General features: G+C 47.1%; 1 protein-coding gene across 3 annotated transcripts in view; it reads left to right on the plus strand.

The window, feature by feature from the left end:
* The window catches only part of KCNJ10 (potassium inwardly rectifying channel subfamily J member 10), a 35428-nt gene extending 17675 nt beyond the window's left edge, over positions 1 to 17753 (plus strand). For 2 of the 3 annotated variants that reach the window (XM_053277845.1, XM_053277847.1), the window contains exon 2: positions 11804 to 17753. In XM_053277845.1, coding sequence (XP_053133820.1) covers positions 11804 to 12940 — 1137 coding nt within the window. In that variant the 3' untranslated portion in view covers positions 12941 to 17753. Of the gene's footprint in view, positions 1 to 9896; positions 10064 to 11803 lie in introns of all 3 variants that reach the window. The other variant, XM_053277846.1, reaches the window with a different exon arrangement.
* The last annotated feature ends 3203 nt before the right edge of the window (positions 17754 to 20956 follow it).

The following is a 20956-nucleotide window of genomic DNA, read 5'->3' on the forward strand; positions in this document are numbered from 1 at the left end:
CCACCTTGCATGCTCAAATGGCCTCTGTGAGGCTCTAGGTCATGCCAGGCTTTGCAGAGGCCATTTGAGCAAGCGCAGTGGCCATTTGGTTTTCATTGGCCTTTAAAAAAAAAGATTATTTTTAAAAACGGCCACTGCACATGCTCAAATGGTCCCTGCGAGGCCAGCGGGGTGAGGGGGGATCTTTGCAACCCCTCCCAGCCTTTAGGAAGCCCCCCAAAGGGCCTACGGGTAAAAATAATAATAATAATAATATAATATAAGACACTGTACACATATTCAGATTGGCACTATGTACAGAGAATCAGGGCTTGTGAATACTGAGCTGATGCTTAAGAGCTAGGATTGTATTCATTTGCTCTTACTTTGCTTCTTGTGATAAGTGAGTTAAATGTGATGTCTTGCTAATATGGCTATTAATGGTGAGTTTGTCTTTGAATCAGTGTGAAACCCTTACTATTAAGGCCCACTGGGAGTTTCTTGCTCTCTTTCTCTCATTTTAACTGTCTTTCTGAAAGACTAGAATATATTCCAAGAAGTGACACAGTTTCCTTTAATTATTTACAGAGTATCTGGGAAAAGTCAAATTCTCCATTGATTTTTAAAACTTATGTAATGGTGATGCTACAATGCATAGTAGAGAATTAGACAGGCACTTCTGTTTAGTTTTCCAAGTACACCTCCACATAGTATTTGGGTATTTCATGAGCCCCAGCATACTGAAATTTGTAGTTTTCCAGCATTCTTTGGTCTGGCTAAGTCCACTGCTAAATAGTTTTTGAAATATTAAAAATTAACGAGCTTGACTTGTATTTTTCAGCTGATATTATGGTAAAGTTATCTGAAAGATGGGTGTCAGATGCTTGGACAGGGGGCACAATTTCAGTGTTTGCCCTAGGCGCTATTTTCCCTAGATACGCCTCTGATGAAGAGGATCTGGCTTCAGTCCCTGGAAGCATCTGCGGGTAGAGCTGGGAAAGACCCTTCTGTCTCTGAAAATCTGGGCCTGCTGAGCTAGATGGATCTATGGTCTGACTCGGTACAAGGCGGCTTCATATGTTCAGGCTTTCTGCACTGCCTCTCTGTTTCCTGCCGCCGCCAGAAATCCTCTCCGTCCCGTGTCTTCAGGTGAGAGAACTGATCTGCTCTTCCACAAAGCGGTCTTTGTCCTGCCTTGGGATTATGGAGCCTGCCAGTATACCTTCCTCCGGCTCTTGGCTTCCTTCTCCTCCGTGTATCAAAACCCACATCTGGGCTTTTAAGAACATTTTGCCTGACGGATGGAGTGCACAGTTGTGGCTCAAGAGACCTCTGTGTGCCTGGGACAAGATGCCGAACGCTGGCCCCTTGCATGCGCCCTCCGCCCCCTCTTTCCTCCCCCTTTTTTAATAAAGCAAGGGGCAGGAGGCTCCAATGACCAGCTGACTAAGGCAACAGCCTCCCCGTGCCTCATGGAAGGGCCGCCCCTGATAGTGCAGTTCTTTCTAAGTTTGCCTCGGCTCTTATGCAGACGCCCTGGTTCCAGGGTTCTCGGCAACTGAGATTGTTGTCTCATCATCCCCAGTTGCAATGGCCTCTGGCAGGGGATGATGGGCATGGTAGTCAATGACACCTGGGAATCTCCGTTACAAGGAACACTGCCAGGTTCTGACAGCAAGGTGAGGAAATAGCAGAGAAGGAACACTTTGGACCGGTAGTGAAAAAAGGATCCCAGGGACCCTGTTTAGGTTATCTTTGCCATTAATGCTTGCCTGAAGTGCGTATATCTGGCAAATGCAAGGATAACCCCCAGGTCAGTTACAGTAAAATTGTGCCGTCGGGTCGCCCACAGAGCCCTGTGGTAGAATACAGGAGAGAATGACCATTGCCTCCTCCCGCACAGTATGAGATGATGCCTTTCAGCACCTTCCTAGATCGCTGCTGCCTGATATAGTTTGGAAAACACACCAGCGGGGATTCGAACCGGCCACCTCTGGCTTGCTAGTTGAGCCATTTCCCCACAGAGCCATGAGGTGGCTTTCCCCAGGGAAATATTAACTGGCCACACAGTCTGTTATCAGCCAATCAAAAGAGACTGCAGGCGCTGCCGTGGGTAGGGCATGGCAAGTGGAGCACTGTGCATGGATCCATGCGCACTAGTGCATGGATGCCTTAGCGTTCATGTGCGCTAGTGACAAGATATATTCACCTCCCCCACTTAGAGAATCAGGTTCTTCGATGCGCAGAGGAAGGAACTGGAACTTGGAGAATGATCATGGCCCAGCCTGTTGCAGCTTTTGCTCATCGCGGTAACTCTGAGTTAAACGTTAGGGACGTAGGAAGCTGCCATATACTGAGTCAGACCCTTGGCCCATCCAGCTCAGCATTGTCTGCTCTGACTGGCAGCGGTTTCTCCGAGGTTGCAGGCAGGAGTCTTTCTCAGCCCTATCTCGGAGATGCTGCCAGGGAGGGAACTGGGAAACTTCTTCATGCTCTTCCCAGAGCAGTCCCATCCCCTAAGGGGAATATTTTACAGTGCTCACATATGTAATCTTCCATCCAAATGCAAACCAGGGCAGAACCTTCTTAGCTTAGGGGACAAGTCATGCTTGCTACCACCAGACCAGCTCTAGCTGAAGATCAGCACTAACCCCAGCCTTGGGTCTTGACACCATAACCTGAGAGGGCCTTGGAGTGGGAATCTCCCAAGGTCATTCCCTCAGGGCCTGAGCAACGTGGGACAGCACCCCCAAAATCCATGCTCTCTACAGAGCCGGCCTCTTCCACACCATCTCCTCCCACCCCCAATATCTGCATGCCAGCACTGACAGCAAAATTGGCAGGAGCAAGGAGAGTGTTGGGGGAAAGCCAGACTCCAGAAAGCTGCCTCTTTCAGGCTTCAGGCAGGGAGGCAGAGTCCCAGAGGGGCAATCTGGGCCTCTCCAAGGTCCTAAAGACTGACCTCCAGGCAACTAGGACAGGACAAAAATGACTCATGAGAAAACAATTTCAACAAGACCTTCCCCAAAGACAAAAATAGGGATGGCGTTTTACCGGGGACAGGGGCTGCCCCTTGGAGCATGTGAGCTTCCTGCATAGCTACCCCCCCCCCCACAAAAGTTGGTGGAATAAAAAGGAATGCCTACAAAATGGAGCTGAACCAATTCAGATTTTGCAGTCGCTCCATTAGGCGATTGGCTCTCAGCCTCAGACGGCTCCAAACGGATCTGAAAGCCTGCATCCCAAATGTGTGGGGGCTGTGTTGCTCAGTGGTGAGGGAAAGGCACTCTTTGTGTGCTCAAAGGCACTCTTCTCTCTTACAACCTTTACTGTCCCAAGGCTGAATTTGTGCATTTGAAAAAAATATTGGGTTTCAGAGCTGAGGCCTAGGGAAGCTCAGCCTCACATGAAACCTCAACCCACAATCCACCATCTGTGGGGTCAATACCTGCTTTGTCCTGCCTGGTTGTTGCAGACTGTAAGCTCTCTGGAGGCAGAGACTGTGGCACTTCAGTGTCCTGTACTAAGCTAGGCTCAGTTTCCCATTTGCACCATGTAAATGTGACAGAGAAGGTGGTCCGTGGCTTCACTTTGCAAGATTCATACCCCAGCCTGGCCTCGCAGGAAAATGGGTGCCAAGCTAGATAGATAATTGCACATTTTTTTTGGTGACTCTAAAAAACCCCACACACAACCCTCTTCTCTTCTTTAAAAACATTTGCTTGGAGACCATCCCAGGAACGAAGTTACATGGAATAGGATCTACGGCTTATTCCCTGCCAAGGCAGATGGTCAACTCAGATTTCGGACAAGCGATGGCAGAGGGGCCAGATCCGCTGTCAGAGCCTTGGCGTGGCCCCCAACAAGAGCTGGCTGAAAGTCAAAGCTTCTTGGCAGACGCCCTGGCAGAGAAGGCTGGGAGATGCGACGCAGTGGTCGCTGGGTCCAGTGTAGTGTTGTTCCAACTTGCTGCGTTGTATGTCCGAGGAGTAGCCATGGCACAAGAACACGTGCCGATTCTGACTCTTTTTGGAATCTTAGCCACATGGTTCTGAACCATAGGAACATAGGGACATTGGAAGCTGCCATATACTGAGTCAGACCATTGGTCCATCAGTATTGTCCACACAGACTGGCAGCAGCTTCTCCAAGGTTGCAGGCAAGAGTCTCCCTCGGCCCAGTGTTGCCAGGGATGGACTCTGAGATGTTCTTCACGCAACCATGCAGATGCTCTTCCCAAAGCGTCCCTATCCCCTAAGGGAACATATTATATCCAACTATTTTATAATATAGTTGAATATATAGTTGAATATATAGGGAATATGTTATATCCAACGCTAACCCTGTGAGGTGGTCTCAGGTGGGCCTTCTCAGAGTTCCGGGCACAGGGGAGATACGTGGGGCCCGGGCTCGTGGGAGGGCCTCCTCTGTTGCGGCCCCCTCCTTATGGAACACTTTGCCTCCTGAGATTCGTAATGCCACCTGTCCTTTAAGAAGTTCCTGAAAATCTATCTATTTGCCAGACTTTTAGTTTCTAACGTGTTTGTGTGTGTGTGTGTGTGTGTTTGTGCAGGTTCTTTTTCTTTTTCACTCCGCCCCCCCAAACTTCCCCCTTGTCTTTGTTCTTGTTTTAATATATGTAAACTACCACATAAGAACAGCCCTGCTGGATCAGGCCCAAGGAGGCCCATCTAGTCCAGCATCCTGTTTCGCACAGTGGCCCGCCAGATGCCACTGGAAGCCCACAGGCAGGAGTTGAAAGGGGCATGCCCTCTCTCCTGCTGTGACTCCCCTGCAACTGGGACTCAGAGGCACCCTGCCTTTGAGGCTGGTGGTGGCCTATAGCCCTCCGACTAGTAGCCATTGAAAGACCTCTCCTCCATGAAGTTATCCAAACCCCTCTTAAAGCCATATCCAAGCCCCTCTTAAATCCTCGAGTCTAAAGAAGTCAGGCGGTCCATAAGTTTGGTAAATAAATAATTATTAACTGTGCTCACACATGTTTTCTCCCATTCAAGTGCAATCCAGGGTGTACCCTGCTTAGCAAAGGGGATGAGCCATGCTTGCTACCACAAGACCACCTCTCCACCAGCTCCCCAAGACCGGCTCTCCACCATGTTAGCCCTTGAAGCCATCGCCGGCTTTAAACTTTCACCTCTCTGGGTCAGGGCTGAGAGAGACCATTCTCTGCCTGAAATCCCGGAGAGAGGCGCTGCCAGCCAGAGCAGGCAGTACTGAGCTGGATTGTCCAAGGGTCTGACTCAGTAGAAGGCACCTCCGCATGTCCCGAACTAAACTTTATTGTCGCGCAGTAAAGCTCCAGCATCATGCTAGATAGGAATCCTGCAAAGGTGGATTCAAAAGCACATAGAACGGGAGGGATAACAAAAGCAGAATTATGGAAGAGCTTTCTGCACGGAGTCTGCAGGGAAGTATAACCCTTCAGTCAACGATCTGTTGAGCTATTCCAACTCAATTTGTAAACACCAGCAGCCTTCCTCTCTTCTTTAACTTCCCTCCCTTTGGCCTTCTCCCGGTTCCTCTGGGCCACATTTGGGGTGAGATGGAGAATTCCGATGCAAAACCATCTCCACAGAGGCAGCGTTACCTAAGATGGCATTGACAGGGAGGAAATGTCGGCCAGTTCCTAAGGAGGCCATGGCCGCTTCTCAAGGGAACTTTGTCTGGGGCTTTGGTTTTGTGGCTGGACGGTGTCCTGAAGCTTCCTCGGGATACTTCCAACGGCTCAATGCTCTTAGCATCTTGGAAACCAGGACTGGTAGTCTGAGGGGAAACCTTGGAAGAAAAATAGCCTCTGTTCTTTGAAGAAAGCTTTCTTGAGGGGACGTCCGGCCATTCTGATGAGTCAGTGGGAGGCCTCAGAAAACCCCAACTTGGCGGCCAATTTGGACAAAGAAGACTTAAAAACAAATATCTCCCAGGCTCCAAATACCATCACCCTTGGTGGCAACCATGCAACGGCACCCCTTCATCCCAGCTGAAGAGAAATTTGTCCTTGCCCAAACTGACACGACCCCTGAAATTCTTGGCGACACGCATCCAGCCAAGAGGAAACCTTCTGTGCCAATCCAGGCTCTAAGATGGGCAAGGAACATTGTGCCCTCTTTGCAAGGAACAGAAAGACGGGCAGACACACCGCTCATCAGGAGAAGTGGCATGAAGTTTGGGGGTGAGTGGACCGAAAGAAATCCCCTGACCTCACATTCTTCCCCCCCTTCGGCTGCTTTTCACCAGGAAGAAAGGGCCGCACAGGGGCCGGGCATCTCGGCGGAGACCATGTGAGCGTTCTGCCTCAATGAGACGTTTCCAAACATTGACATGTCAGAATCAAAAGGGCCTTTCTTGTTTCCGATGGGGTTTGTTTTCTCTTTGCAGGGAACAAGGTTAAAGGGAACGGGGAGGGTGAAGAAGGGGCAGTGATTCAGTCGGAAACACACAGGGGTTTGTCTCCCGGCCTCAGTTTATTCTCCCGTTTATTTGTTTAGCTCCATGCGCAGAAGGAGAGGAGATGCAATTAACAGGATGCTCGTCAAGAGGGCGAGCGCTGCGGGGGTGAGGTGGTGGAGCCTGGTTCGTGATTTCACTCCTGACTCCTTTTGGCACGGCGACAGCAGTGCTTGCTCCTCTCCCCACCCCCCACCTTCTCAGAACATTTCGGAACAAGGAAGAGCTGGTCTTGTGGCAGCAAGCATGACCTGTCCCCTTAGCTAAGCAGGGTCCGCCCTGGTTGCATACGAATGGGAGACTAGAAGTGTGAGCACTGTAAGATCTTCCCCTCAGGGCATGGAGCTGCTCTGGGAAGAGCATCTAGGTTTCAGGTTCCCTCCCCGGCAGCATCTCCATGATAGGGCGGAGAGAGATTTGTGCCTGCAACCTCAGAGAAGCCGCTGCCAGTCTGTGAAGAGAATACTGAGCTAGAGGGACCAAGGGTCTGACTCACTATGTGGCAGATTCCTATGTTCCTATGAAGGAAGATTGTCTAGGGTGCATCTGTCAGTGACAGGGAACAGGGATGCAGCTCAGTAGTAGAAGGTCTGCTTTGCATGCAGAAGGTCCCGGGTTTGATCCCTGGGCTGGCAGCATCTCCAGGTAGACCCGGGAGAGCCGCTGCCAGTCAGTGTGGACAACACTGAACTACATGGACCAATGATCTGACTCGGCAGGCAGTTTTGTTGGGAAGGAGAGCTGGTCTTGAGGCTGCAAGCATGAATTGTCCCCTTTGCTAATCTGGGTCCGCCCTGGTTTGCATTTGGAAGCAAGGCTACATGTGAGCACTGAGACATTCCTCTTAGGAGATGGGGCTGTTCTGGGAAGCACATCTAGGGGTGTGCCCAAATGGTTCGATAGTGAACCGATATGATGCAAAACGGGCCAGTTTGACTGCGAACCGGACCGGCCTTCAGGAAAGGCAGACTGGCCTGAGATTGAACTGAATCCAGCCCAGTTTGGGGCAGACCGGTTCGCTATTGAGATCTCTAGGGTGCCTGAGGCAAGGTGCTAAATGCTGTTCTCTCTTGCGGGCACCTTCTTTGCCTTCTTTTGCTTTTCTTCCTCAAGTGGCCGGGGGGGGGGGTGGCGGGCAAGAGGGCATTTTGCCGCCTCAATGGTGCCCCAATCATCTGTTGCCTGAAGTGACCGCTTCACCTTGCCCCATGGCGGGGCCGCCCTTGTCACTGCCAGCATGATCCTGGCTGCAGATGTGGCGGGGTGGGGGGCACATCATGTCAGCTTCCAAAGTGCCCAGCTCAGCATCACTGTATCTCTGTGAAGAACTTGAATGTGAGGGGTATTGTTACAAGAAAGCTGAGTCTGAAAAACGGAAAGGGAAAGGCCTACCCAAGAAGCCATGAGACTGGCTCTTTAGAAGTCCTGCTCCGGGGAGGATGGATTAGACCCAGAGCGAAATGTCATGGTGTGTTAGAACTGGGGTCCGTCAGGCCGATCCTCCTGCTTTTGACATGAGGACGCATCAGCTATTTTGGAAGAAGGGGAGCTGGGAGGGACAGAGAATTATTTACTCCCCCAACATAAGAATTGCTTTGGCAGGTCAGAGTAGCAGTTCATCTGCCTCAGCATCCTGGCAGGTCAGACAAAAGCCTCAGGGTGGTTCAGAAGGGCATACTGCAAGCCACCCCTTTGGCTAACCCCCAAGCACCTGGTATCCAAAGGCATACAAAAAATTGAAGCTGCACTGAGGCTTAACCTCTAGAGGCTCTCTGGGGTGGGAGCTGAGCCCGGAAGAAGGATAAAGGTAGCAACAAAATCCGAATGAGGCATCCCCGATAGGCAGAAATGGGGATGACACAGCTATCTAGAGCCGTACATATCAAGTGGTATAAAAATATGATAAATACACTAAATAAATATCTTCAGGGCCAGGGACCAGAAGATGTAAGAAGAGTCCGTCAAGTTCAGCAGGGGCGTTACCCAATTCTTAAGAGATCTGGGCCCCAGGCCAACAGCCTATTGATAATTAAATGCAATTAGACCCTCCTCCAAGGATACTTATGTATGTTTCTAGGAAGGTGAAGCAGCAGACAGCTAGGTGAGGCTAGGAGCTCTCTCCCAGCCTCTGTGCAGCTGCCTCCATGGTTGCACATCCTTTCTGGAAGAGGTCACGGAGGAGGGAGGTGGCAGATGAGATTCAGGCAGAGGCGTAACTATAGGGGGGGCAGGGGGGGCACGTGCCCCGGGCGCGATCTTTTCTGGTCACGTGGGGGGCGCCACCATGACAAAAATTTTTTTTTAATTTTTTAAAATTTTTTGTTAATACAAATGTTTCCTGCTCAGTGCAGCAGCGCTGCAGCAGTCAAGGGAGAGTGTCGGCGCCCCCTCCCCCACGAGCGGTCCCTTCCACGCCGCCCGCGCCCCCCCCCCCCATTGCTTTGTTGGCACCTGGCAGCCAGTCAGTGGCCTGGCTTGGCGGCAGCGGCGGGCGCTTGTGAGGAAAAACCTAAGTATAATGTAGTATGTTGGGGGGGTGGGGGGGCGCCATTTCAGTGCTTGCCCCGGGCGCCGTTTTCCCTAGTTACGCCTCTGGATTCAGGGCCTGGAGCCATCCACTGGGGCTCCGGACCCCATGGGCCACCCCTAATAATGCCCCCTGGAGTACATAGAGTTGCCGTGTCCCCCGGAATTTAGGGTAGCCCCCGGATTTTGGCTCCTCTACCCAGCTGCTGAATTCCACCCGGATTTACCCGGATTTCAAATGCGCTGCCCAGATTGCCCGGATTTTACTCCGGATCCGATCACATGGGAGGGCAGAGAAGGAGGGAAAAGTATAGAAATCTGTCCAATAAATAAAATGCAAATTAGCTGCACCATCATTTGCATGATATGCAAATTAGGCCATCCGGATTTGGGAAGCTTGGATATGTCAACCCTAGGAGTACAGTATCCTTTTTCCCCATAAGGGCCAACCGGGTGCCTCTGGGAAGCCCACAAGTGGGGCAAGCAGGAAGATGGTTTCTGGTAAACTGAGCAATTAAAGGGTGTCTGGCTCAAGCAAGGAGCGCTAGCTTCTGTTTTCAGGATAAAGGTTTTATAATGAGTGTGGCCTCTTTTGTTGCTAGGCAAGGCGGTACTTCATCGTATTCAGGAGTATGGTGCCATCTGCTGGTCCTGAGGAAAGAAACAGACTGATGCTGGTGGGATATTGATTGAGCCTGACTTATACGGAATTACGCTTTGCAATATTTACGTGGCGAGTGGACAACTGTGATGATGCTCTGTTCATGACTAGCAGCACCCAAGAATACCCGTTAACCCGTTAAAGTGCCCGAGAGAAGCCCACCATGTGTTGCCCTGCCGAGTGACCGATTCCAAAACTCAGATTGCGGTTCATTGCATGGATGTAAAAACCCATTTAAAATGACCAAGTTTGCTTTGTCAAACAGGTCGAGCAAAGCTGATGATGTGGACGACAGCATTAGCAGGAGATGTTTACAGGTTGGACAACACTGTTGCATCACCTTGCAGCAGAGTCTTGTGTATTTCCTAGGGTCTGGAGAAGGTCTTCCATCGCAGAGTACCACAACTCTGTACAGCTCTGCGGCCTTCTTATGTGAGTGCAAGTTTGACGACATCTGGTAGTTAAGATGTTAGCTCTTATCGTTTTAAGAAAACGCTAGCAGCAAAATCAGACAATTTTGTGGCTTGATTTCCCTGCTAACTGAGCAAAGAGGGACCTTCACCAAGTGGTGATTCTGATCTTTTGCAAGGGGAGAGCAACTGGCCCTATCTGTCCCCAGCACAGCACCCCTCCAGTGGCTGTTGCTGGTGTTTACCTCATGTGTGTTGTTTTTAAAATTGTGAGCCCTTTGGGGTCTTAGTTTACATTTATTTTTCTGTGTAAACCGCTTTGAAGACTTTGGTTGAAAAGCGGTAAATAAATATGCGTAATACAGGAGTACCTCGTTATTCATGGAACCGCTGTTCGCAGTTCCGCATATCCGCAGGTGTCTAATAGACACCTGTTTCCATTATCGGCGGATACTAATGGATTAAAACCCACCTATCTGCGGTTCCTAGAGGGCCAGAAGTGACCACAGAGGTCACTTCCGGCTGCCATTTTGTCTTCAGGAGAGAGGAGGATACAGGAAGAGCCATGTTGTGGCGCATTTCCTGAATTTAAAAAACTAGACTTTTCCCTGCGGTTTTCTGCAGTTTGGGGGGCAATTTCATCCTTTGGAGGGCATGCCTGGACACATGGGGGACCCACAGAGCACACCACAGTAATCAATCAATCAATCAATCTTTATTACGGTCAGAGGCACTCTTACCCTTGGACTTCTGGGCCGAAGTCCATGGCCTCCACAGCCTCAGCCCCGCACCTCCTCTTCAGTCTGTCCTGGGTAGTGTGGTTGCCCAGCCGAGCATGATGATGCTTCATTTGCAGGGGAGGGGAGGGCTCCAAAGGCTTTTAGGTCCAGGCTCCAAAATTACCTAGGTGCATCTCTGATTATGGTCCAAGACCAGCATGAAGGCAATTACAAATCAGTATGGTCAATGAGTTGCATTAAAATTACACACCACAGTAAGCTTGGGGGCAGCTTGGGGGCTTTTTCTGACTTTCCCCTCCACCTTGGAACCTAACCCCCCTTTCCCCATGCCTCATTACTTGCAGTTCCGTTACTTGCGGTAGTAGGTGGGGAACGGAACCCCCGCGAGTAATGAGGTTCTCCTGTAGTCATACTAGTCATGGTAGATGAAAACACAGAAAATACCATTAGTTATACTATACGCATTTTTGGTAGATGACCAACTCCTCAAAACATGTGGCCAACACAAAGCGGTAACAAATATATATGCAGTCGTTATTTCATTTCATTTATATTCTGCCTTGTTCATATGGGGGAACTCAAGCTATATATGAAGTTCCCTGGCTGTTTGCCATTCAGGAACTGACTAGGCCCAGGCTTGTTTTAGCTTCAGAAAAGTGGTTGCGTCATATACCTTAAGGCTTGCGAGCCCCATGGCTGTTGCTGTGGCTTGCGATTCATCTAGGTACGAAATAGAAGACAAGTGGCTCCATTTACTAACCTCCCACAGCAGAAGCCAAGGTGGATACGGTGAAAAATTTTAAAGATAGATAAAGTGATTGTGAAAGGATTTGAGTGCAATATTATTTATTCCATTTGAGGGTCACGGGTGGCTTAAACTCATGCCCATTGGTAGTCCACATCACTTCCCTAAATCTCCCAGTAAGGTCTTCTGGACAGATGGCCAATAATGCATCGACATAGCATCCTCTTTGTTGTCTCCATTTAAGATCCTTTCTCTCCACCTTTTCTCCCTGCTCCAGATGACGTCCGCTACCAAGGTGTACTACAGCCAGACCACACAGACGGACAGCAGGCCCCTGATTGGCTCCGCTCTGCGCAAGAGGCGGGTCATGACGAAAGACGGGCGAAGCAACGTGCGGATGGAGCACATCGCTGACAAGCGGTTCCTCTACCTGAAGGACTTGTGGACCACCTTCATTGACATGCAGTGGCGCTACAAACTGATTCTTTTCTCGGCCTCCTTCGCTGGAACTTGGTTCATCTTCGGTGTCATTTGGTACCTTGTGGCTGTTCTTCATGGGGACCTGCTGGAGTTCGACCCACCCGCCAACCACACACCGTGCGTCATGCAGGTCCACACGCTCACCGGGGCCTTCCTTTTCTCCCTAGAGTCTCAGACCACTATTGGCTACGGCTTCCGCTACATCAGTGAAGAGTGTCCACTGGCCATTGTCTTGCTTATCAGTCAGCTGGTCCTCACGACGATCATGGAGATCTTCATCACCGGCACTTTCTTAGCCAAGATTGCCCGGCCCAAAAAGAGGGCAGAGACCATTAAATTCAGCCAGCATGCCGTGGTGGCACAGCATAACGGCAAGACCTGCTTAATGATCAGAGTGGCTAACATGCGGAAAAGCCTGCTCATTGGTTGCCAGGTGACCGGCAAACTCCTCCAGACCTACCTCACCAAGGAAGGTGAGAACGTCCATCTCAACCAGGTGAATGTGCACTTTCAAGTAGACACGTCCTCTGACAGCCCCTTCCTTATCCTGCCTCTCACGTTCTACCACGTGGTGGATGATAACAGCCCTTTCCGGAACATGGCCTTGCGCACAGGGGAAGGAGACTTTGAGCTCGTCGTCATCCTCAGCGGCACCGTGGAATCCACCAGTGCTACCTGCCAAGTGCGGACCTCCTACCTCCCCGAAGAGATCCTTTGGGGCTATGAGTTTACCCCTGTCATTTCCCTCTCCGCCAGTGGGAAGTACGTCGCTGATTTCAGCCTCTTTGAGCAGGTGATCAAGGTAGCACCTCCATGCTGTCTCCATGAGACCGTGCGGTTTGGTGACCCCGAGAAACTGAAGCTGGAGGAATCCTTCCGGGAGAAGGCAGAGAGAGAAGGCACCCCCTTGAGTGTCCGGATCAGCAATGTTTGATTTCTCTCAGAGGCCAGTGTCTCACGAGTATTAATATCTTTATTAGCTTCTGGAATTCCTTCCTTCCTTTAGACTCCTGGCATTCCCTTTTGCCCTAAGATTCAGTGCAGATTGAGTGTTCTTTTATTTAGGAATCTGTTAAGGGAATGTAGTGTTAGTTTTTCTCCTGAAACAGCAGCCGCTCTCTGCCCATACCAGAATAAACATCTCCTCCAAGCATTTTTTCATTGTGCTAGTTTTTTAGAAAAAAATATATACAGTGGTGGAGCCATTGTTTGGGAATCACCAGCTCCTGTTCCCTGGAGGCAGCTGAATACACACCAGCAGGACTACATATTTCCAGGGCAGTATGCTTTCCAGTTCTGCAGTATGCTATATTTTATATAAACAGCTGGGGTTTTTCTATGTTGAAACCTCTCACCGTGAAGATTAGCACTTAATACCAGGTTAACCTGCAAAATGTTGATGGATAGACAATGAATTGGGACACTGAGAACAAAAAATGAAGCAGCTGAACGGAATCGATGCCCCACGATAAGCAAGCTCTGTGAAGTGCCTGACTTAATCCTACCAGTATATCTACCCAGGTTAATATTCTCTTGCTAGTGCAACCATTGCTGGGTAACTCAGAGACCCTGCAACCCTACCTACCATGGGACAGAACGTTCTGGTGGAAATGTTCATATAAAAAAAAGGGAGAGGGCACCCTATTATTTCTCTGTCTTCCATAAATATTCACTTACCTCTTTTAAAAAAATATGTTTTTTGGTGACACATCTTGGTATTTCACATAAGAGGTGGGATGTGAGGACAGGCCCAGCTGTGCCTTAAGATCTATGCTGTGACCTCTGTCCTGGACGTTTAGTTGTTCCACTTTTGAGGTCCTTCCTTAAACACACTCTTCCCAGTCTTCTCTGCCAACAGTAGAGATGAACAGGCACAAATGTTTTTAAAAGCGCTGCAAGAATTACAGAGCTACGTAGTATGGTTGTGCATGAACTGGTTCGTCCACTCCTGGGAGGCGGGAGGGAGGGGCTTTAAGGAGCAAGGAGGGTGCCCTTACTTGCCCCGCTGTTTTCCTCCTGCTGGCGCTCTCCCCAAAACTGCTGACATGGGGCTGCAGCATACCTCCTTGCAGCCCAGGCCACTTCCGGTATGACGCTGAACCGGCTCGAATGCCGGACTTCCGAACTGGTTCAGCTGGTTCGTGCACATCCCTACTAGATAGCCTAAGAAGTTATTCCGTTAATAACGTTCCATGCTGCAAGGCAGTCTGGTCCTATTTTTGTTAGCTGGTGGAGCTTTCTATAATGGTTCCATGTTCATTATCATCTACAAAAGTTAAGAAAGTTTCTGCTTTCAGAACTAAAGGAGGATTCGTCCTTAACATCTTGGTGGCCAATGGTACATAAGTATTTCTTGGAAATGATAAGCAAGATGCAGCTAGGGACTGAAATGAATTCAGGAATTCAGGGGCTGATTCGTCTCCATATCCTGCTAGGGTGCCCAGTTCCTTAAGCACTAGGTGAACCTCTAATCACAACAGATCTGCTATACTTGTTGTTTTACTGTAAATTATCAACATCGAAAATGCTGAACCTAGAAGCTAAGGAAATACGATCCTGCATACCATCATATGAGAGAACGTACTGCTCTTTTCCTAAGCTTTCAACTGTGGTATTTCTCCTCCATTCCCTGTCCACCATTTTGAGCTGAGAAGAGACCTCAGGTGTGACCAAAAAATGGGGGGATGTCAATGTCAACTGTGACAAAAAGTAATTTTGTGCCATTGTGAAGACAGACTGATTCAGCAGAGAGAGAATCTATATTTAAACTGCATTTTTTTTTATAAAGCTAACCATTTTGCATGCTGATGTTTAACCTTTATCCACCAGAACTCAACGCAAGGTGTGTTTTTAAAGTGCCGGCTAAATATCTAAATAAACTTAGGAGACACTGACAAAGGATTTAGGAAAAGTTAAGTGGACTTAGAGGCAAGGTCAATCATAGGAAATCCTGAACCTGGAAACACAATCACAGAGAATGTGTTGAAAAGGTATTTCTGAAAGAGCCTTACAGGCTTTTTTGTGTTCTCAGAATCACGTCATTCATGTACATATGCAGCTATAGGCAGAATGAAAAGACAGTCTTTCTGAGTCATTCAAAACTTCCAGCCCAAAGGAAGGAGTTCATTTTATTCTATTGACAGTGTGAGGCCAATGATTTCTGTCTTTGAGAGGCCTCCACAACCAGTGCTGTATGGACAAAGCAATACTGAACTTGTCCTATATGACTGCTAGGTAGATAGTTTTGTGGGTCAATGGAGCTGGTGGTGTGGGGAGGGGGGCGTCATTGGCTCTTTTTCGGAGTCATGCTGTTGTGGGCCTGAGATGGTTTCTTAGAGGAACGGAGTCTGAAATGGTATCATATACAGCAAGAAGACACAGGGAGAGAGTTAACATCCTCTCCATAGACAAATATCTATTAAAGTATCTATTTATATAAATGATAAAAAATATTATATATATTATATATATATATATCCTATTTGTAAAAAAAGAGAGGACTAATGGAACTACTGTGCACTTTTTTTCTTTTGTCTGCAAGAAGTTAAGGAATGGGTGCAAAATGCTATCAAAGCCAAAAAGAAAGTTAATCAGAGATTATCCAGGCAGTTTGCTCTGTCTGTCTGGATCTATTGTGATCCATGTGGCTTCCTTCCTTTTGGTTAATCAGAAATGTTTTGGATGGTAGATTCCTTCCTTCCTTCCTTCCTTGTAGAAAATCCCCTTCCCATGTTCAGTTTGCAATGGAAACATTACTTTGCACATGTGAATTTTGAAAAATGTGTAGAAATTAACAAGATGGCAGAAGACACATGCCGTGCATTGAATGAAGACCCTCCCCACACACATCTTACATTCATTTGATGATGAGTAAAAGCCACCCTAAGTTCGCTCGGAGGTGGTCATGTCAGCCCCTACACACACGTTTTTGGTCCCATCCTTTGGTGCAGCTCCGCAAGCACAGAGTGTGTTGGGGTGAGGGAGAGACGTAGAGGGAGACACAGGTCATGCTTGGGAAGCATTCATCATCCACTGTGCAATTGATTGAAGGGTTCCAGGGGAAGTGTGTATGTGGAGATGGGGAAGCATACCACAGCTGTGCCATGATGCTGTGCCAAAAATGAAGAGTCAGTCTGAGAACATGTAAAGAGACATGAAGTTGTTGGGCAGAGTTTAGATCCTACCTAAGAGCTAAGCCCTGCTCAGACAATGAGGTCATTCACACAATCAAAAACTGTATTCTACCTGGGTTTGGGAGATGTGTGGGCTCCCAATTTTCGGTTTTGTGGAAGCAAGGTAGGAGGAAAACCTGGGTCGCTTTTCCTCCAACCTGGCGGAGGCCATGCACGTGACTTACCTACGGAGGTCATGTGCAAGCCGGCGTTGTGCAGGGGCAGCTGGGAGAGAGCGCCGCTGGTGCACAATGATAGCTGCGGGGGGACATGATTCAGGAAGTGGTGGTGAGTGGATCAGGAGCAGATATGGACCTGCTCTCTTCCATGTTAAAGGGAATGTGCTGCGATTCGGCATCCAATTCGCGTTTTGTGCACAGTCCTATTCCACACTACCCAGTCCACACTACCCAGGTTTTCCTCTTATTTTGCCGAAAACTGGGAGCACAAACAGCTCCCCAAACCCAGGTAGAACACAGTTTTTGATTGTGTGAATGACCTCATTATGTTGTACGAGCATTCAGATGCCTGCACACAGGTACATGTTTTTGTGTGGCTGACTGTACCCGCATTCATGTTAAAAGTGAACCTGGATACAGGCCCACCTGAAATGCAAGATATGGATAGGAAGTGTCCTGCTGTACCCGTGTTCAGCGTGATGTGTGAATGTGTATACTGTACGCTCATACGAGCGTTGGTCATAAGATGTGAATTGGGCACTAGCCTTGGTCAGACCACTTTTGGCTTCAGTTCTTAATACATTTCTATACCTCCCGAAACACAAGAACATTTCCTTTAATCTCCATGTGGGAGAAACATAGCATGAATGAATTTGATGGAGTGTATCCAGCCACATCCAGAGGATATTATGTAATTTCTAAGTTATTTCCATAAGCCCCCAAGTAAATGTATGCCAACAGATAATTTTTCAGGGCTCCAGAGTTCACAAGAAGCTGACTGAATTGGCTACCCATGGGTGGTCCTGAGTGGATTTATTCCAGATATATCCTCCTTTTTTCAGAAGTCGATGGAAAGGAACATTTTCCCCACTTAAAACAAAGCGCAGACAGCACGATATGACCTTTCCATTCCAGAAAAGCACAAATTGTGATTTTCAGAGGATTTCTGTTATCAGGAAAAGCTGTTTAGAAAATGCTTAAACAAAGCATTTATGGCAAGAGTCTCACCCTCTTGGCATGGAATTTAATTGACTGACAGGCAAGCAACTCAGTTGAATAAGATGTTAATTTTGCTCTTCTTTCATGCCATCCAACCTCACTTAGGTGTTTATGGCGACACAGGATAGGCTCTGATCCTATGTAATGCCCCGAAGACTGCTCAAACAGAGCAAGTGTTTGATCACTGAATCCAGCTGTGCATTAACTTGATTCTTTTTTAAAAAAGTTTATTTTGTGCCTGATAATGATGTACTGTACTTCATAAATATGAAGATTTTTAGCCACTGAAGAAGACTTTGCACTAAAAATTTGGGTTTTTGCGGGGTGAAGGGGGGGGAGCTGTTTATTGTCTTCTGTTTAGAACAAAGTCACTAAATAAAAACAAATTCAGATTTTATGACCTTTCTGAAATTTTGCTTTAATTGATGTAAATTCATTACTGATGAATTGATGTTACAATTCATTGTTAGCCTTGTTATGCTGGCAAAGCCAGTTGTGTGTGTGTGTGTGTGTGTGTGTGAGAGAGAGAGAGAGAGAGAGAGAGAAAGCAAGTGAGCACTTTTAATGTTTTAATGTTTTGGGGGCATATACAACATTTCATGGCACCTTCATATATACAGTAGCACTGGAGTGCCCCTGCTCCGATTATTATCATTATTTATTATTATTATGTACAGTGCACTATCAGGATATTGCTGCCTTAATGAGCTATGTTGGCAGAATCAGGGAGGTCCTTGCCCTTGAGGAGCTTACAATCTAAAATAGATAATGGGTAAATTAATGGTGGGGGGATGAAGGAAGAGACGATAACTACAGTCATGTGTATTTCAGATTATTTGAAAACTAAAATTTCCGTGACAATGGAAATTGGCAACCTTCATGGTATTCAGATGTGAGTGGGTTTCTTTCTAATTTCAAGGGAGTGAGATTGGAATGGGCCTGTTCTAGACAGGGCTGCACTCCCCTTGAAGGCCCAGGTTCACACCTTGGGAGTGCGATATAATCTGGAATGGATGCTCAGGTTTCCTCTGTGGCCTATAGCACTTTTTATGAGCCACAGCTGTTTGTGAAACAAGAAAGTTCTGGACACAGTCACAATTGCCCTGATAACAACTGGACTACTGTAATGTGATCTATGTGGGACTGCCTTTGAAGACTGTTTGGATCCTGCAATTGGTGCAAAATACTACAGCAAGGCTGCTGACCAACTCTAATAATAGACCGTCCTAAAAGCACCAGCCTCGAGTGCCAGTTTGTTTCTGGGTACAGTTCGAAATACCGGTCTTGACCCTCAAACTTCTTGGTTATGGTGCCTTGCCTCTGAAATGCTTTTGTTTTGCAGGCCTGCTTTTAACATCTTCTGAAGGAAATCGGACAATACTGATTCTCCCTTCAGTTTTTAAGATGATTTGATGGTGTTACTGTTCCTGAATTCGGAGGCAGATGCTTTAGTCTTGCAATTAAAAATAAATAAATCTTTTAGTGTGACTTCATAGTGACTAGTTGGCCCTCATGAATCCCCTGTGATTTAGACACAGGCCACACATGTTTTAAATGAATAATACATACACAAATACCCTTTAAAGTCATTTGTGGGATGTGGGACCTTCTGTGCCAGGGAAGGTTTCCGTGTGTAGGGCTAGTGTTTGAGGCAAAGGACAAGAGTTGGGAAGGAAGCAGAACTCTCTAGGCCCGATCCTGTTTCTCTTCACAATCCTCATCTTCCTCAGGAAGCCATCCCAAGAGCCTCCATTTTGATCAGGTCATCTCCACAGGAGAAGAGACAGAGAAGTCAAAAATGTTGTCTTTCTCCCTCAGAAATGATATTTATTTCTTTATTCCTTTAACATATTTTATACCACACCAAACTTACATGTTCTGGCAAAATAAACAACAACAGAAAAAGTTAAAAACGTGACAACAATTTAAAACGTTAAAACCATATTTTAAAACCATGTTAAAACGATTAAAACAACATCGAATTAAAAGCCTGCGTGAACACCGATGCATCTTCAAAGACTTACATACATCTTGGGCCTCATTCTCACAAACAGTAACTGAGCAGTTGAACCTCAGTCAGGACTGAACCACTTCAGGGCACAAGTGGAGGCTCGAATGACTGAAATGGATAGAAATGGTTAAAATGGATCTATCTATTTATTTATGTATTTGTTTTATTTTTTTACATTTTCTATCCCACTCTTCCTCCAAGGAGCCCAGAGCTCCTTGGAGTACTACGTACTTAGGTTTCTCCTCACAACAACCCTGTGAAGTAGGCTAGGCTGAGAGAGAAGTGACTGGCCCAGAGTCACCCAGCTAGTTTCATGGCTGAATGGGGATTTGAACTCGGGTCTCCCCGGTCCTAGTCCAGCACTCTAACCACTACCCCACAAGTGTCCAAGTCTTTGAGAACTAGTCCCATGCTTTCAGAGCAATAAGGCTATGCTGTTTTCTAGTTATTTAAAGCTTCACCACAGTTTGTGCCCACATACTGATTTGTTGTTTTCCCCCTACCCTCCCCCCCCCCCCCACAACCTTCAGCCATTATTTTGTCTGTTTCTCCTCAACTCACTTAGCATTTTTCCTCAGGTCTCTTCAGGTTTAGAGAAGAGACCCACTTATCCCCTCAAAAACTCACATATCCCCTTAGCTATGGCCTTTCTCCTCATGTTTCATCTTAGGTTCAGGGCTGAGTGTTATTGATTAATTAATCTTCTTCTTTGAGGCATGTAGAGGTTGCCAAATTCTGCTTGTTTTGGAGAAAAATATCATTATTACTGTGCACTGGGCATTGGTGTGCACCTTGGGCATTGCCAGAAAGGGAAAGGCAGGATTGCCCATATAAAGATAGCATTTTAAAAAAACCAAATGCAAACATTTTGGCATTGTTTCCGTTTCCAGGGAAGACTTTAAAGCCTGGTCTTGAAAATATTCATGTCTAAAGGGTAAAGAAATTGTGTGGATGTCCATCTACCTCATAATAGCAGACCATATACATAAAGACATATATACGCACCGTGTATTTATCTGTTCCAAAACTCACACACACAGCATATAAAATGGGTTATACCAAAATTTATACCAAAATTACAATTCAATAAATCTTTTCAATTCAATTAACATTTGCAATTGACCAAATATATAAATGTTTTTTTAACACAAGTAATCAATTAAACCTCCTATATTAAATTTACATACAATGATGAATCACACGGAAATTTGAGAGAATTGTGGGAGAGATAATTTCTATTTCATGAGTCCTGAATAATGTTACTTGAAGGTCAAATATTGTATCCAAAATTTCTTTATGCATGTAAAATGCTATATAGCAATAGCACTTACATTTATATACCGCTTTATAGCCGGAGCTCTCTAAGCGGTTTACAATGATTTAGCATATTGCCCCCAACATTCTGGGTACTCATTTTACCGACCTCGGAAGGATGGAAGGCTGAGTCAACCTTGAGCCCCTGGTCAGGATCAAACTTGTAACCTTCTGGTTACAGGGCGGCAGTTTTACCACTGCGCCACCAGGGGCTCTTATATATAATGAAGGAATAAAATATAAAAGACAATCCTGTGGTTCCTTCAAAGTCCTCA

Source organism: Hemicordylus capensis, chromosome 14, assembly GCF_027244095.1.
Source record: "Hemicordylus capensis ecotype Gifberg chromosome 14, rHemCap1.1.pri, whole genome shotgun sequence".
NCBI classification, from domain to species: domain Eukaryota; kingdom Metazoa; phylum Chordata; class Lepidosauria; order Squamata; family Cordylidae; genus Hemicordylus; species Hemicordylus capensis.